Below are 19239 nucleotides of genomic sequence, written 5' to 3' on the forward strand. Positions count from 1 at the left end.
TTTTGAAATCTAGAAGTAAAAGGTTTTAATTTTCCATTCTAGTATAACAAAAAGAAATAAAAATTCAGTTGCAAGTATAACGGTGGTTGCCAAGGGCTGGGGAGAGGGGAAAATGGGAGGTTGTTTAATGGGTATAAACAATTCTGGAGTTTGGTTTACAACATTGTAAATATACTTAGCATGATTGAACTGTACACTCAAAAATGGTTAAGATGATAAATTTTATATGTATTTTATCACAATTTAAAATAAAAATAAATCCATTTGAAGTATAAATAGTTTGCGTTGAGGTCTAAGTTGCAGCTCTAAGTTGGGACTGTTTTCACCTCAAGTTCAAGTCAAATGGTTACCATACATCAAAACCTCTTGGATTTGATACAATTTTTAATTCCAGCCATACAATTTTTAATTCCAGCCATTTTACTAAAATTGGCATATATTTTTCTTAATTTACTAAAACTACAGCTATAAAATAATTTCCACTTTCACTCTTAGTCTTTATTCTTACAAGATTTAGAGATCCATGTAAAAAGATTGTGAAAATACTACTTCATTTGCTTTGGGAAATAATAAAATAGTCTGAAATACACACACACACACACACACACACACACAACCTCCAAGGTTTGATTTGTACAACTGGGTAGAAGGCATGACATTCACTGAAATGAAGACTAGGCAAGGAGCATGTTTGGAGGATTAGGGATAGACCAACTGTTATCAAAAGGTATGATTTTTTTCCCCCTCAGGGGACATTTGAGAGTGTCTGGAGACACTTTTGGTTATCTCATCTGGAGGCAGTTGGGGGAGAATGCTACTGGCTTGGATTGGGATACTTAACATCCTGCAATGAATGCACAGGACAGATCACTCACCTGGAAGAGTGATCTTGCCTCAAAGGTGCATAGTGCCAAGAGTGAGAAACCTTGAGTTACAATCCTCTTTTCTGAATTTGACTACTCTTTCTCAGTATTTGAAGCAGGTTTCTCCTCCTCTGTCCCTCATTATTCCATTGCCTGTCTTTAGTAGCTCACTTCTCATTTCTCTAGATTTTCTCTTGGGACTATCATCCATGATTTCAACTACCACATCTGTGTTGCTGACTCCCTAGTTCCAACAGTTCTTCTACTTCCAGAGCATTTTTTCTTTTGATTTCCTTTCGTATCTTTTCATTAATTTACTGCTACATTTCTTATCTTTATAAATAGCATCTGGTGGAAAACCACAGGGTCATTTATTTCCCAAACATTTACTGAGTATCTAGTTTGTGTAAGGGCAGCACTAGTACTTGGAGGAAGGTAGTGATGATGGAGATGAGAGGTAATCAGGTTAAATGCTTTAAATGCATTACCCCTAATTATGACAATAGTTCTGCAAGGAAGAAATTATTATCTCCTGGAAATGAAACCTGCAAGTGTTTAATCAACTACTTAAGTATCACAGAGCTTGTACAGAGTAGAGATTTTTAAAGTCCTTAAAATTTTGACATCAAGGATTGAACTCTCTCCATTAAGAATCACTGAAGACAGTATTGGAAAAGTTTGTCCACAGCCAAAAGGAAATAGAAGAGAAGATTGAAGGTCTAAGAAGTTCTGGTAGCCTTTTATTCTAAACCACAGTGCACCCTCTTCCGGTTATTTACCGTATATCACAGAATATAATACACCAGACATAGTAGGATGAGTCATTATTTTCCTCAACTCTAGAAAAGGGAAAAAAAAGAAGACAGGTAATGTATGACATACCATAAATTGCCAGAGATTTTCTAGTTGTTGAAATGTTGTTTTTTTTTTTTTAAAGGTAAGGCTTCATTCAGAGTTTTCTAATTTGTTAAAATATGAAGAAAAACAATGATCTTAGACTCTATGTCATTCGGTGAATTTGTTTTCCAAGTTCAATTTCCACGGTCATTGTTGGTGTGGTATTCTGCATTTTAATCAACTAATACATTTGTATATTGCTTTCTAAATGATCGTAAGTAGTTTCCTGGCTTGGTGTTGTGCTTTGGCAACTAGATTGTTAAGCCCTTAGTTCTTCAATCATCTCTTTGTTCTCCTCTCCCCGCCCCCCTACACCCAGGCCTTTCCACAATCCCTGCAGAGTTTACCGCTGAATTTCTTCTGATCGCATAGATAGTATAAGACTGTCCACAGATTTAGTTACACCGGGGGGTTGGGAGGATGGAGAAAGATTTTATTAAATATATGCATCGTATTTTTAAGACACATCCTTGTAGAATGTTAAAATGGGGTGGGGTAGGGAGCGAGGGCGGAGGCGGAGAGGGGATATACGTCTCAGGATACAGGAAATACGGAAAGAGCAAAACCAGGAGGAAGCTCTGTGCCTGGAGGGGACCCGCCGCCATCTCAGGTCTCTTGGCCTCATCAGGGCCCACCGGAAAGAGCTGACGCCCGGGTCCTGTAATCCTTATGGGTGACCAACCTTGTGCCTCCGGGAGATCCACACTCCCACCTGGAAACACGCGGGAAACCAAGCCGCCAAAAAAGCGCTGTCTTTTAGCTCCAAGGTGGGATTATCCAGAAGGAACTCCTAACGGAGGTAGTACCCCTCTCCCTTCCGCACCTACTCCTGCATCACCGGGCCTGAAGTCGCACCCACCTCCTCCGGAGAAGTAGTACAACACACTTCTCCCACCCCAAACCAGGTCAGATTCTTTCTTTCTCTTTTGGGATATCCAGGCTTTCTGAAACTTGATTATGCATTTTCCCCGATCTCTTTATCCCTTTCCATGTTCTCTCCACGATTTCCAAATGAAGAAAGAACATGCAGACATAAACTAGCTGTTTCACAAAATATGCTTGGAAGAATGTATAGATATTTAATAACAATTATTTTTAATATATTAGCTATGACAGTCGTGGTTATATTTTTAAGAAATCGTGGTTAAATTTAAAAAGAAAATGTTGATTGCTTGAAAGTAATTCAGTAGGGTCCAGATAAGGGGTACAAACAAAATGTTCATGAGTTTATAATCACTAAAGCTAAGTAATGTATACATGAGGACTCATTAAACTGTTGTTGTTAACTTTTGTGTATATTTGAAACTTTTCCATTAAAAAATGCTTAGCTCAAGATCAATAACAACATTGTGTTGAAGGCCTAATTCCTATGGCTAGCACGGTTCTAACAGTATTGTTAAGGTGAGCCTTCAAAAGTGTGTTTCTCTGTGTGGGGCAGGAGAATTTAATGAGTAAAAAAATGTTAAATACGGTAAGTCATACCCAAGTGCTATTATGTTTTCTTGTTCAAGGTATTCAGGAAGCACAGAGGATGAACCAAGTCATTCTGCCTGGTAGTAATCATGATCCATCAAAGAGGAAGGGGTAACTTTGGGTGGGCCTTAAAAAGTGAGTGATGTCTGCCATGTGGAGGGGGAGGGAATGCTTTTCTTCGGGCCTAGCATTTCCAGAACAAAAGCTCCAAGGCAGGTTTGTTCTAGGAAAAGCTTGGCTATAATTCTGAATCTATGAGAATAATTAGGAGGTGAAATAGAGTATTGCAGAGCCTTGAATGATATGCTAACGAGTATGCAGTTTAATCCCTAAGTAGTGACAACCATTGAAGAGTTTCAAGAAAGTGATATATTTTAGGAATCCCGTTCACTGTTAGAAAAAATCTTCGATTTAGATGAACTTATAGGATGCAAAAAATAAAATCTGATCCAAACCTCACAAATTCTTGTAATCCGAAAGGGCATCCTTTCCTCATTCATGCGGTAAACCCTTAAGGAGCCCTTTCAATGGACTAGGCATTGTGCTAGGAGCTCTACGGAATGGATAACCAAAGCATATAGGAGTGAAACAGTGGCAGCTAAGGGGGTTCCAGACTTGGGGTTTGATAGTGGTGCATAGAAAAAGAATGAGCTCTGTTGTGCTTGAAAGTATTACCCAGTCACATTCCTTACAGCCTGATTTCCCTCAACTTCACCTCTGTCCAAAGGGTGGTGGTGTGGGAGTAGTGGGAAACCATAGGGATAGCACCGCTCAAACAGAAAATGAAGTTGTTTAGGTCAAGAAGTGCAAGAGCTACATAATTGCCTCCAGTGATTCAAATCATTGAAAATTATACTAATAGCGAATATTTACTGAACATCTTTATGTGCCAGGCACTGGTCTACAATGCCTCCCAGAGTTTGTTCTCTTAATTGCTAAGCAATAGTTCCCTCCTAATACTGTCTATATAACTTTTTTTGGGGGGGGAGTATGTTAGAGCATAGGGATTTGAGGAGGCCAGGGGAAAGAGATAAACAGTAAAGAAGAAATGATTTCACTTTATTTTACTATTTTTCAGTCTTTGAGGGATTGCAGTATGACTCTATTTCCTTGGTATATGTGCTGCCGAAGCAAGCACCTGACTCTGTTTCCTTAGTGCATTCATAAAATAGTTCACTCAGTGAAGACAATGAAGATTATTGACAATGCTACCCTGCTTTTTCTGATGTTCTACACCAGGAAGTTGTGATTTTTAAGGTAATCTCTTTACCAAAAACTTATTAAAAGAGGGAGAAGAATAAGAGTTGATTATGACACATTAAAAATAACTACCCCAGAGTTCCTTTGTGGTGCAGTGGGTTGAGGATCTGGCGTTGTCACTGCAGCAGCTCAGGTGGCTGCTGTGTTGCAGGTTCGATCCCTGGCCCTGGAATTTCCACATGCCACAGGCATGGCCAAGATAAATTTTTAAAATGAAGAAATAATTACTCAAAAACAAAAAGCTAGCACCAAATGATAAAATTTAAATCATTTCTACATTATATGAAACCATATGTATATACCATATAATAATGTTATATATAAGCTGTTCTGTTAGATTCACTCCTAATTACCTTATGGTTTTTGCTGTTACTGTGAAATACACTTTTTAAACCACATTTTCAGATTATTGCTGGTAAATGGGAACATGATTGATTTTTTTTATTTACATGATTGATATTTTTATATACTGATGTTATATACCGTAACCTTTCTGAATTCTATTTGTTCCAATAATTTGTAGATTCTTTGGATTGTATGTTAATTAGTCATATTGTGAATAACGACAGTTTCTTCCTTTCCAATATTGGCTTTTTAAATTTGCCTTACTGTGCTAGCTAGAGTCTTCGGTACAAAAAGAAATAGTGGCAGTGGTAGAGGATTTCCTTGTCTTGCTTCTGAATATACAAGGGGATTCTATACGTGTTTACCATTTTTAGTAGGTTTTCTTTTTCAGGTTAAAAAATTTCCTTTGTATTCTTAGTTTGCTGAGAGCTTTTATTATGAATGAATGTGGAGTTTTATCTCCAAATACTTTGTATCTACTCCCCGATCATATGGGTTTTTTTTCCTCCATTAATACGACAATGTGACTGTGTGATGAATTACAATAATCGATTTTCTAATATATTTCCTTCTTTTGGTTTCATCAGTCCTCACCATTTAATATTTTGTCTATTTTAATAATTTTTCCTTTTATTTTTTCTTTACTATTTGTTTGCTGTATTTCTAATCTATTTATTTTAAATCTTTCCTAAAATAAGAATTTATAACTATAAATGTTCTACTATGTACCACTTTAGAAGAATTTCACAGGATTTTATGTGTACTATTTTATTATTATTTCCTAATTTCTTTTATGATTTCTTTTTGATTCATGAATTATTTGGTTCTTTAAAAAATTTACAGACATAGAGGTCTCTTTTTTAGAAATCATATTGTGACATCATTAATCCAGTTATAGTTAAACTTTATCTTTTTTTCTGCTTTAAAATATTTAATGTGTTTTATTCATCTGGTAACATAAAGCAAATTTATATACTGGCTTCTCATCCCAAAAGATTTTAGCAATATAAAACTTTTTCTTCCATTAAATGGAAAACTGTGATTATTCTATTCAGTGATGGAGTTATTGCTCATATTTATACATGTGTTATTAAACTTTTTGTTTTAATCTAATTTTATGCTTAAAGAAAAATTGTGAGAATATTACAAAGAAATCCCATATACCCTTTACCTAGACTCACCAATTACTATTTTTCCATGTTTGCTTTATCATTCTCTATTTCAGTTTGTGTTTCTCCCTCTCGTCCCATTTTTTCCTCCCCTCCTCCCCCAATCACTTCCCCTCTCTTCTACTTTCTCCTCTTCCTTTCTCAACTATTTGAGAGTAACTTGCAGACATCATGCTCCTTTATCTGTCAATACTTCAGTGTATGTTTTCCTCCAAATGATGCCAATCTCTTACTAACTTCAGTACATGTGTCAAAATAGAAATTTCACATTGTTTCAATTTTTTGTTTCATAAACCTTTATTATCAAGATTATATACTTATACTCACTGAAAAAGGAATGTGTTTGGGAGAACATGTATTTCAAATGGATAATGTAAGGTCTATTTTTGTTCCTTTTTTCCAGCTTCATTGAAACATTTAACATATAGTGTTGTAAGTTTAAAGTGTACAGTGTGATGATATGCTACATGTATATATTGCAAAATGATTACCCACAATAAGATTAGTTAACACATCAGTCATCTCACAGTTATGATTTTTTTTGTGTGCGGTGAGAACTTTTAAGACCTCTCTCCTAGCAACTTTTAAGTATACAATACACAATTGTTAACTACAGTCACTGTACTATAGTATTAACTATACTATAACTATAGTTATATAACTATATATACTATAACAGTAGCATTAATTATAGTATACATCATGCTGTACATTAAACTTCCAGAATGTATTTATGTTAAAACCAAAAGTTTATTTTATTTTATTTTTTTAATTATTTCCCCAATACAATTACAACTGAAAGTTTATACCCTTTTATCACCTTCACCTTTCCCCCACCCTCCCAACCCCTGGAAACCACCAATCTACTGTTTGTGTGAGTTCAGACTTTTTTTTTTATGTTCCATATATAAGTGAAAACATACAATATTTTTCTCTCTCTGCTAACTTATTTCACTTAGCCTAATGCTCTCAAGTTTTATCTATTATGTCAGAGATGGCAGGATTTCCTTCTTTATATAGCTGAATAATATTCCACTATATATATATATATATATACACACCACATTTTCTTTGTCCATTCATCTCTCAGTGGACATTTAGATTTTTTCCACATCTTTGTTATTGTAAATAATGATGCAGTAAACATAAAGGTTGAAAATATCTCTTTGAGATAGTAATTTCATTTCCTTCAGATATATCCAGGAGTAGAATCGCTGGATCGTATGATAGCCCTATTTTAATTCTTTTTTTTTTTTTTTAGGAACCTTCATACTGTTTTCCATAGTAGATATTTCAATTTACATTCCTATCAAGGAATGTGCAAGGGTTCCCTTTTCCCTGTATCCTCACCAGCATTTATTACCTTCTGTTTTTGTTAAAGCCATTCTATCAAGTGTGAGATATCTCATTGTGGTTTTGACTTGCTTTTCTCTGATGATTAGTGATGTTGAGCACCTTTCCATGTACCTATTGGCCATCTGTATGTCTTTGAAAAAATGTCTGTTCAAATATTTCTCACCTTTTTGAGTTGGATTGTTTTTCCACCGTTGAGTTGTATGAGTTCCATATATATTTTGGGTATTAATTTCTGATCAGTTATGTGGTTTAAAATACTTCCTATTCCATACTTTATTTCATAAATATGCTATTTCTGTCATTTATTTTAATGATCAAATTGTCCCAGTGGCAATCCATTCAAGCTGGATTCTCTATGCATTTGACACATTCCCATCATTCTTTGATACATACTTTGACTTCAGCATTTCCTTACTTTCTTGTCTTATATTTCCTGCTTCATTAACCATTTCAGGCTTGTCTTATATTTCCTGCTTCATTAACCATTTCCCTATGAATTTATGGTACTTTTTAGAGGGACATGGTATTTAAAAACCAAGACAAAAAATACATTGATTTTTTTTTAATTTTTTAAAAATTTTTATGCAATTTTAAAGATTACTTTCCATTTACAGCTATTACAAAATATTAGCTATATTCCCCATACTGTACAATACATTCTTGAGCCTTTCTTTACCCTCTAGTGTACACCTCCCAATTCACCACCACTATAGTACCCCTCCCCTCTCCTCCCGCTGGTAACCACTAGTTTGTTCTATCTATGCATCTGCCCCTTTCTGCTCTTTTATTGTTAGTGTATAGAAATCTAGCAGATTTCTGTGTATTAATTTTGTACCCTATGACTTTACCAAATTAATTGATGAGCTGTACTAGTTTTCTGGTGGCATCTTTAGGATTTTCTATATATAGTGTCATGTCATCTGCAAACAGTGACAGTTTTATTTTTTCCTTTAGGGTATATGGATATTTTCTAGCTTGACATTATGTTATTCTTTCCCATTTAATTACATTTTGTACAAACAATGTAGTTTACATGATACTGACTATATAGTATTTATTGAGACATGCTTTATGTTCTAGAGAACATTATCAATTTATTTGTGCCTGAAAATGTTTTGTATATTCTAATTGTTACATGTGCACTCTGTAAATGTCCATCAAACTTGCTGACTGTCTTGTCAGCAAGAGTGACATTAAAATTATCTTTTATATCACTCTTAATTCTGTTTGTTTGCTAGATCTTTCAATTATTGAGAAAGATTTAAAATCTCCCAGTGATGGAGTTCCTGCTGTGGTGCAGTGGGATTGGCGGCCTCTCTGGAGCAGCACTGGGATGCAGGTTTGGTCCCTGGCCTGGCCCAGTGGGTTAAGGATCTGGTCTTGCCACAATTGTGGTGTAGGTGGCAACTGCAGCTCAGATCTGATCCCTGGCATAGGAACTCCATATGCTGTGGGGTGGCCAAAAAAAAAAAACCCAAAAAAAACCCCCTAGTATAATTGTAAATTTGTCAAATTCTTGTAGTTCTGTAAATTTTTGCTTTATGTATTTGAAGCTTTATTATTATGTGCAAACAAGTCTATAATAGATACACCTTTTATCCTTTTTAGTACTTGTTTGACCTTTTTGGATTTAAACGCTATTTGGTCTGATAAACTTGCCTTTGTCTATTTGGATGGTATTTCTTTTTCCATCCTTTTACTGAATATCTTTTTTCTTTCTTTTATTTTTCAGAAAATATTCTGCCAAAATAAGTGAATGCATTGATTTACTTCTTAATTTATCAGCAGGATTTATAATTAGAATTAGGGTTAAGCTTTATATCTCCAAATGTTATTTTCTTCACTAATTTTTTATTTTATGAAATGTCAACTCTTCAGGAAAGTCAAAAGATATCCTTCATGTAGATCCATCAGTTGTTTATTTTTCTACATATGGTTTATATCTCTTTATAAATACATAAATATATATATATATACATATTTTTTGCTAAACCATTTGGAAGTAACTTGTGGGTATCATGACACTTCAGGCTTAAATGCTTCATGTGTATCTCTTAAGAACAAGGATGTTATCAGACTCAGAAAAATTCAACATTGATAAAATTATCTAAAATACTGTCCTAACAATATCCTTTATATCTTTTTATTTGTTTTGATGCAAGATGCAGTCAAGAATCATGCACTGTATTTAGTTACCATGCCCCTTTAGTCTTTTAAAATCTGGAGTAGGAACTTCCCATTCTTTTCTTTTAATTTTTCATAAAATTGGTATTTTTGATTATTTCAGGCAGTTCTCCTACATATATCTCACAATCTGAACTTGTCTGTTTTCACAAGATTCATTTGAACATTTTTAGAAAGAAGACTTCATAGGTGGTATTGTGCCCTTGCTCTTGTATCACGTCAGGAGGCTCAAAATGCCATTTTGTCCTATTTATTATTGAGGATATTTTGCTTGTTGACTTTGTTTAAACTGTTTTAAAGAGCAGTTTTAAGTTCACAGCAAAATTGAGAGGAAGGAACAGAAATTTCCCATATGCCCCTCTGCCCCTACACATGCATAACCTTCTCCATTATCAACATCCTGTACCAGAGTGGTACTTTTGCACAGTTGATGAACCTACATTGGTACATCATTATCACCCAAAGTCCATAGTTATATTGTTCACTCTTGAGCAATATACATTCTTGGTGTTATACATTCTATGAATTTGGACAAATGTATAATGACATATATTCATCATATGGCATATTTTCAATGCCTTGAAAATCCTCAGTGCTCTACTTCTTCATCCCACTCCTTCAACCCCTGGCAACCACTGATCCTTTTATTGTCTCCATTGTTTTACCTTTTCTAGACTGTTCTGTAGTTGGGATCATACAGTATGTAGCTTTTTCAGATTGGCCTTTTTCCCTTAGTAATATGCCCTTATGATTCCTTCTTGTCTTTTCATGGCCTGATAGCTCATTTCTTTTCAGTTGTGAAAAATATTCCATTGTCTGGATACCAGTTTATTTATCCATTCACCTACTGAAGGACATATTGGTTGCAACCAAGTTTTGGCAGTTATGAATAAAGCTGCTATAAATAGCCATGTGCAGGTTGTTGTGTGAACATAAGTTTTCAACTCCTTTGGATAAATATCAAAAATCATTATTGTTCATATTTTATATTTATATTCTTATTTGTATAATTATATTTATAAGTTTATATACATAACACATATTTTTGGACTATTTGAAAATAAGTTGCCCAATGACTTCTAAATACTTGGTGTTGTGAATAAAAAATGAATACTTGGCATATGTGTTTCTTAAAAACCTTATTCATTTTTCACCAGTTATGCTGATAAATGCCCTTTAGATTAAAAAAAAGAAAAGAAAAGAAAGAAAGAGAAGAAAATCTGGTCCAGGATCAAATCCAGAATCATATTTAATTATCATGTCTGGCTGAGCATCCTTTAATCTGCAATAGTTTCTTAGATTTTCTTTGCCTAAGAAAAAAATTTTTGAAGATGATAACATAGTTATTTTATAGAATGTCTTTCAATTTCAGTTTGTTTGATGTTTCCTCATGATTAGATTCAGCTTACGCACTTTTGACAAGGAATACCACTGAAACAACGTGCTGTACTTCTCAGTGTATTATATCAGGTGGTGCATGGTGTCAATTAACTTTCAATTTCTTATTACAGAAGGCTCTTCAGGATATTTCAGAATATAAGGCTTTGCTGCCTTTTGGTGATTTCATGGATAACAATGTGGGTACTTTTTACTTTCCCCTTAGGAAATAGTCACAATTTTTGGACACAGGTGGAATTATAGTTTATAAATAGCATTGAATTCCTTGTCTAACTTGCCTGCTTGTAGAAGTACTCGGCATTAAATGGAATTCTCATGCCTGTTCTGCTATCATATTTTCCTGCCTTAGAGCATTTACCTAGCCTGACTGGTTGTGTGTTCATTTCTCTCTTTCAGAGGAGTTTGTTAAACAGCTTTATGTGCAGAATCTCCTTAAGCATCTTTCTCTGTGTGATTAGCTATTACTCCCTTTTCATTACATAAGGACCTTCCTATAATATTTTAGATTGATCATTTTTAAAAGGAAATATGATATGATAAAGTTCCTTTCTTGTCAGTATTCCTGACATGTTATCATATCATCTCGGTCCTCCATCTTTCTTGGAAGTGCACCAGCTTTTTTTTGCATTGATTCTGTATTAGTTTCCTACTATTGCCATAACAAATGTAGAGGCTTAATGAAACAAATTTATTATTTTATAGTTCTGTAGGTCAGAAATCTGGTATGGGTCTTATTGAGTGAAAATCAAGGAGTTGGAAGGCTGCATTCCTTTCTGAGGGCTCTAAGGGAAAATCTGTGTCATTCATTTAGTTGTTGACAGAATTCAGTTGCTCATAAATATAGGTCTCAGATCCCTGTTTCCTTCCTGACTATTGACTGAGGGCTTTTCCCAGCTTCTAGAGGCCACCTGTATTCTTTGGCTCATTGCATGCGTTTTTTTTTTTTTTTTTTTTTTTTGGAAAGACATTTTACTTATTTTTTTAATTACTCAGTGAATGTTATTACATTTATAGTTTACAATGATCATCACAACTCAATTTTATAGCATTTCCATCCCAAACCCCCAGCATATCCACCCACCCCCCCAACCTGTCTCATTTGGAAAGCATAAGTTTTTCAAAGTCTGAGTCAGCATCTGTTCTTCAAAGAAGTTCATGGTGTCCATTTTTTTAGATTCCACATGTAAGTGATAGCATATGATGTTGGTGTCTCACTGTCTGGCTAACTTCACTTAGCATGATGATTTCTAGGTCCCTCCATGTTGCTACAAATCCCATTATTTCTTTCCTTTTAATGGCTGAATAATATTCCATTGTGTATATGTACCACATCTTCTTTATCCACTCCTCCATCAATGGACATTTAGGTTGTTTCCATATCTTGGCTATTGTATATAGTGCTGCAATGAACATTGGAGTACATGTATCTTTTCGAGTCATGATTTTCTCTGGGTAGAGGCCCAGGAGTGGAATGGCTGGATCAAATGGTAATTCTATTTTTAGTTTAGTTTTTTTTTTTTTTTGTCTTTTGTCTTTTGTCTTTTTGAGGGCCACACCCGCAGCATGTGGAGGTTCCAGGGCTAGGGATCTAATCAGAGCTGTAGCTGCTAGCCTACCCCACAGCTCAGGGGCAACACCTGATACTTAACCCGCTGTGTGAGGCCAGGGATTGAACCCGCAACCTCATGGTTCCTAGTCGGATTCGTTTTCGCTGCACCACAATGGGAACTCCTATTTTTAGTTTTCTGAGGAATCTCCATACTGTTTTCCACAGTGGTTGCACCAATTTACATTCCCACCAACAGTGTAATAGGGTTCCCTTTTCTCTACACCCTCTCTAGCATTTATTGTTTGTATACTTTTTGATGCTGGCCATTCTGGCTGCTGTAGGGTGGTACCTTGTAGTGGTTTTGATTTACGTTTCTCTAATAATGAGTGATGTTGGACATCTTTTCATGTGTTTTTGGCCATCTGTATGTCTTCTTTGGAGAATTGTCTGTTTAGATCTTTTCTGCCCATTTTTTGATGGGGGTGTTTGGTTTTTTTGGTATGGAGTTGCAGGAGGTGTTTGTAAATTTTTGAGATTAATCCCTTGTCAGTCGCTTCATCTGCAAATATTTTCTCCCATTCTGTGGGTTGTCTTTTGTTGTTGTTGTTTAGGGTTTCCTTTACTGTACAGAAACTTTTAAGTTTAATTAAGTCCCATTTGTTTATTTTTGTTTTTATCATCATTACTCTAGGAGACGGATCTCAGAAAATATTGCTGTGGTTTATGTCAGAGAGTGGTCTATGTTTTCCTCTAAGAGTTTTATAGTGTCTGGTCTTAGAGCTAGATCTTTAATCCATTTGGAGTTTCTTTATGTGTATGGTGTTAGGAAGTGTTCTAATTTCATTCTTTTACATGTGGCCATCCAGTTTTCCCAGCACCACTTATTGAACAGGCTGTCTTTTCTCCATTGTATATTCTTGCCTCCTTTTGTCATAGATTAGTTGACTGTAATGGGTGGGTTTAATTCTGGGCTCATTGCATACATCTTCCATCTTCAAAACCAACAACAGCAGGTCAAGTCCCTCTCACATTAGAAATTATCCATTTTCTTTTTTTTTTTTAAGAGCTTTGGATATTTACATCACCTAGGATATCTGTATATGTTTGAACATCATTGCACTAAAGATTTATAGTGACATTAAGAGAATGTCAGATTATTTTTCTTTGAAAAATAATACTTACATGATTCACTTTTGAGGAAAAAAATAGCAAGTAGAAGCATTTTATGTTGTTGTAAGGTAATCTTTTCTGAAATCATAAAATCTGGGTTCAAATATGATTTATATATTTTCTGATTATATCACTTGAAGCAAGTCATTGAGCTTCTGAGTCCAGTTTTCATCTCTTTAAATTATAATAATAAATATCTGTCACATTTGACTCATAAACTATTGTGAAAGCCAAGTGACATGAGTCAAATAAAAGAACTTTGTGCATCTAACAATATTAAATCAATTTCAATTTTAGTTTTAGAGCTCCCAAATCAATATGTGTCAACTCCTCCAGGCTTCCAAAGTTAGCTGTGACACTACCACACTTGACCTGCAAAAAAGGTGAATGAAAATGCATTTTCTGACTATTATCCTCAACCATTAAGAGCATATAAAAGGATCCTCATGGATAGTAGATGCAGAAATTTTCCTCATGGATATTCGATGCAGAAATTTTTCTCCATCTCTACTTGGATGGTGTATGTACCCTGTACTGTCTAATAAGGGTGGGTGTTGATGGAGGCTTTTATCTTCATCGCACATTATTTTGCAGTTTTGTTAAGGTTTAACTGACAAATTAAAAATTTAAGATATTTGAAGACTAAGTCGGGGTGTTTTAATATATATATACATTGTGAAAGGATTCCCAGCATCTAGTTAATTTACACATCTATCACCTCTTTTTTTTTTTTTTTGGTGAAAGCACTTAAGTTCTAATCTCTTAGCAAAATTTCAATTATGTAATACAGTATTATCAACTACAATCACCATATTTTATATTAGATCTTCAGATTTGATTCATCTTATAGTTGAAGGTTTGTAACCTTTTACCAACCTCTATTTCCCCCACCCTCTAGTTCCTAGTAACTGTTTTCTACTCCCTGTTTCTAAGAGTTTGACATTTAAAATTTTTAAATTTTTATTTATTTATTTATTTATTGGCCACACCCATGGCATGTGGAAGTTCCCAGGCCAGAGATCAAACCCATGTCACAGCAGACCTGAGGCACTGCAGTGACAGTGCCAATCCTTAAGCCACTGCACCACAAGGGAACTCCTGACTTTTCCATATTCTACATATAAGTGTTTGTCTTTCTCTGTCTAGTTTATCTCACTCAGTTGCAAACTTATTGCCCTCAAGTTTTATCCATTATGTCAGAAATGGCACAATTTCCTTTTCTCATAGCTGAAAATATATATAAAATATTTTCTTTCTTTATCCTTTCAGTCATTGATGGACATTTAGGTTGTTTCCATATCTTGGCTTTTGTGAATAATGCTGTGATGAATATGGGAGTGTAGCTATCTCTTCAATGTCCTGTTTCTATATCCTTTGGATATATATCCAGTCTCCATTTTCTTTTGTCCTCAACATCTCTCTCTCACTCTCCTGGGGGAAAATCCTCTGCTTTAAGGAACTCATGCAATTAGAATGTCTCCACCTAGGTAATCCAGAATAATTCCCCAACTCAAGGTCCTCAACTTAATTACATCAGCAAAGTTCTTTTTGCCATGGAAGGAGGGTGTGGATATCCTTGGATAGCCATAATTATGCCCACCACAGATTCCATTATAGCAACCAACCATAACCTGATATGTAGAGCATGATCCATCCATTCTTTTATTTAATCAATAAAAATATATTTATCATCTTTTAAATTCATGGTTACAAAAATAAGACACCTAACTTACCCAAGGAGTTCATAAATTGATTTGATAAATTCTGTAGATAGAGATTAGAACAGAGTGTTATGAGGGAATAGAGGAGGGCCTCTGCCTTAGACTAGTAAGGCCTGGGATGACCTGCTGTGTGAATCAGTATCTAAGCTGAGTCTTAAAAAAAGGAATAGAAGTATTAAGTTAGGATGAGTGATAGTAGAGGGATAAATAGAAAGAAGAACTTTATCAGTGAAATAGAATGACTAAAGGTATAGAAGTTTGAGATAGTCTGTTCTTATTGCGGTAGATGTTAGGCAGATCTTTAAGTCATATGGTTTTCCTAGAATGGAGAGATGAAACTAGATAAGCAAGCTAAAGCATGAACATGAAGACTCCGTGTGCCATGCTAGATAGGTTTAAGATAAATCTGTAGGAAATGGGGAGTCAATGAATTTTAAGGAAGGTGCTGTGTTCACATTTATATTTTATGTAGATCATACTAATGGCCATGTGGAGGATGGCATAGAAAGAGATTGGTGTTAGAAGACCATTTAATATGCTTTTGTGATAATCCTTACAAGGAATTCACAAGGGTCTGAACTCAGTCATAGTTGAAATGAATCACAGAGGAATGGACTTGAGAGAGGTTGGTTAAACAGATAATATATTAGAGTTCACATGGGTCTGAACTCAATCATAGTTGAAATGAATCACAGAGGAATGGATTTGAGAGAGGTTGGTTAAATAGATGATATATCTGTCAAAGTTCAAGTAAAGAAACAACCAGTAAGAGATACATATTAAGAAATATATTACAAGGAATTGGCTTATGTGATTTTGGGGACTGGCTAGGCAAGTCTGAAATCCAAAGAGCAGTCTCTGGCAATGCAGACTGCAACTCTCTGGCACAAGCTGAAGGAGAAATTTCATAGGAGAAATTTCTTCTTCAGGAAAGTCTCAGCTCTGCTCCTGAGACCTATCAATTGATTGAATCAAGTATGCCCAGATTATCTAGGATAATTATCTAGGATAATCTACTTTACTTAAAGGAGATTACAGATATTAATCACATGTACAAAATGGCTTCACAACAACACCTAGATCAGTGCTTGATTGAACAACTACCCTAGCCAAGTTTACATGTTAAAAGACCATCTTTTACAGATGGGATATGGGCCAGTGGAGACAAATAATAAAGAATGATTCGCAAGTTCCTGGCTTGAGTATTAAATGAAATCACTAACAGATGCAGAATACAAGAGCAGGAGCAGTTATTTGACATTTTGAGTAAGATACAAATGTAAAGTTCCAAGATTACAAAAAAAGGTTTCTAGCAGGTAAATACATTTGGAAACCATCAGCATAAAGGTGATAGTTGAACCAAGGGACTAAGTTAGATAATCTGGAAGAAGGTGTATATAGGGAAAGGTTACTAGCTGAGGAGGAAATTCTGGGGACCACCAACATTAAAGGATTATCTAGAAAAAAATGAAAAGGTAAAGGATAAATAGAGTGAGGAGAGAACCCAGAAGCTTTTGATGCCCAGTTTTTTTTGTTTGTTTGTTTGGTTTTTTTTTTGTTTTTTGTTTTTTGTTTTTTGTTTTTTTGCTATTTCTTTGGGCCGCTCCTGCGGCATATGGAGGTTCCCAGGCTAGGGGTCGAATCGGAGCTGTAGCCACTGGCCTACGCCAGAGCCACAGCAACTCGGGATCCGAGCCGCGTCTGCAACCTACACCACAGCTCACGGCAACGCTGGATCGTTAACCCACTGAGCAAGGGCAGGGACCGAACCCGCAACCTCGTGGTTCCTAGTCGAATTTGTTAACCACTGCGCCACGACGGGAACTCCTTGATGCCCAGTTTTAAGAAAAATGTAGTGAACAGCAGTAAAGGGTTCCATAAATTTAGTACTGAAAAATAACCATTAATTTGTAAATTAAATTCATTAATGAATTTAGCAAGATTGGTTCCAGTGTAGTAGTTAAAGCAAAAGCCAGATTGCAGCGGGTTGAAGAGTGACCAGGAGGTACCAAATTGAAGCTGGTTAGTGTAGACCACTCATAAGAGATGTTTAGATGAGAAGGAGAGGATAAAAAATTAATGATATTTTTTGGAGTTCCTGTCATGGCGCAGTGGTTAACCAATCCAACTAGGAACCGTGAGGTTGTAGGTTCGATCCCTGGCCTTGCTCAGTGGGTTAAGGATCCAGCGTTGCCGTGAGCTGTGGTGTAGGTTGCAGACGCAGCTTGGATCCCGCGTTGCTATGGCTCTGGCATAGGCCAGCGGCTACAGCTCCAATTCAACCCCTAGCCTGGGAACCTCCATATGCCACGGGAGCGGCCCTAGAAAAGGCAGAGACCAAAAAAAAAAAAAAAAAAAAAAATTTAATGATATTTTTTAAATGGATGATAACTATAAGAGGATTAAGAATGGAGGGAGAAAATGGTAGAAATTTGAGAAAGTGTATTGTCTGAAAATAACAGGGAGAGATTGAGAAGGCAATTCATAACAACTGAGAAAGAAAAGAAATAGGCTTAGTTGTTGGAAAGGGTTGCAATGCCAAGGGAAGGACTTATTTACTTCTTGGGAAAGGAATAGAGTAGCGGTTCTCAATGAAGGTAGTATAAACCCAAGGGGTGGTTTGAAAGTTTGTGAGAAGCATTTTAGAATATCATAATGATAATGTGAGAAAATAGAACGTGTACATGTAACTGGGCCACCATGCTGTACAGTAGAAAAAAAATTATAAAAAAGAAAAAAGTCAAAAAAAAAAAAAGAATATCATAATGATTGGAAGGCTTCCAGGCATACTCAGGGTAGGGTCAGGGTTGCTAAATGTCCTGAAATATGCAGGACAGTCTGCACAAAAATATAATTTTTCTGTATTCCATACAACTTTTCAATATTCCATTGGATATTCATATAGGTGAAAAATCTATTTATGTTAATCTAAGCCTTGAATTAAACTCCATTTTTTATACAAAGAGGGAAGTTTTAATATACACCGACTTCTCAGAATGTAGCTACCATGCAAACCAAGATAAGATAGTACTTTGTTTTGTTCAAAATGTTAAGAATGTTCATTGTTTTGGAAAATCCTGTCACCAGCAGAAACAGAAATGCTGCCCTTGGATATTTGAAATAACAGTAATAACACACTTATATCAGTCAGCATTTGTAATTGCCACATTTATGAGCATTTTCTATATATTTTTCTCCATATGTCTTTTAGTGTTGTCCCAGTATTTACATATTGAATACATCTTATTTCATTATAAACTATTTTCTCTCTCATTTTATAGATACCAAATTTTTGAAATTATGTGTATTTTATTTCAGGATAGTAAAATAGCCATCAAAATATTTAAGAAGGGGCATTTTATAGGATTGAGAAACATTAACCCAAAGGAAAGAAGATAAGAATGGGTGAAAATGTTGATAAATCTTATGTAGAGATGCAGGAATTTTTGAGAATGGCTATGCATTATACTTTGTGTCAGAGGTTACCATAACTAACAAATCTAGTGAATTGCTTTCGGCTCTTATCTTAACCCTGTGTGATATTTCTTCCTTCCTATGACATCCTTCTCTTCCAGTTCTCCTCTTTCATATCTGGTCATTGTTTTCTCATTCTCTTTTTTTGAATACTCTGTCTACATGGATCCTTAGATTCAGTGGTTCCTAAATCTCCTTGTTTGGATTCTCACTTCTGCTTGTCAGTCTCTCTCACTTCCAGTTAAATTAAACATACATATGCAGATGACTCCCAAATCTGTATCTCCAGCACAAGTCTTTATGCCAGGCTTCAGACTCATGAATCAACTGGCTTTTTCTATGTGGATGCCTTACCAGCACCTCAAACCAAACACAGCCGA

The 19239-nt window shown here is 35.4% G+C and overlaps 1 protein-coding gene across 4 annotated transcripts in view; it reads left to right on the forward strand.

Moving 5' to 3' along the window:
• LOC110257828 (negative regulator of P-body association) overlaps positions 1668-19239 on the forward strand; it is a 74031-nt gene continuing 56459 nt past the window's right edge. The window contains exons 1-3 of one of the 4 annotated variants that reach the window (XR_002340838.1): positions 1669-2665; positions 3272-3368; positions 4312-8606. Coding sequence is in view for 3 of the 4 variants with exons in the window: in XM_021080580.1 (XP_020936239.1) it covers positions 2430-2636 (207 nt within the window). In the remaining variant the exon portion in view is untranslated. Of the gene's footprint in view, positions 2666-3271; positions 8607-19239 lie in introns of those variants that run through there. The other 3 variants (XM_021080580.1, XM_021080579.1, XM_021080581.1) reach the window with 3 other exon arrangements.

The sequence above is a fragment of the Sus scrofa genome, chromosome X (assembly GCF_000003025.6).
Source record: "Sus scrofa isolate TJ Tabasco breed Duroc chromosome X, Sscrofa11.1, whole genome shotgun sequence".
Lineage (NCBI taxonomy): Eukaryota > Metazoa > Chordata > Mammalia > Artiodactyla > Suidae > Sus > Sus scrofa.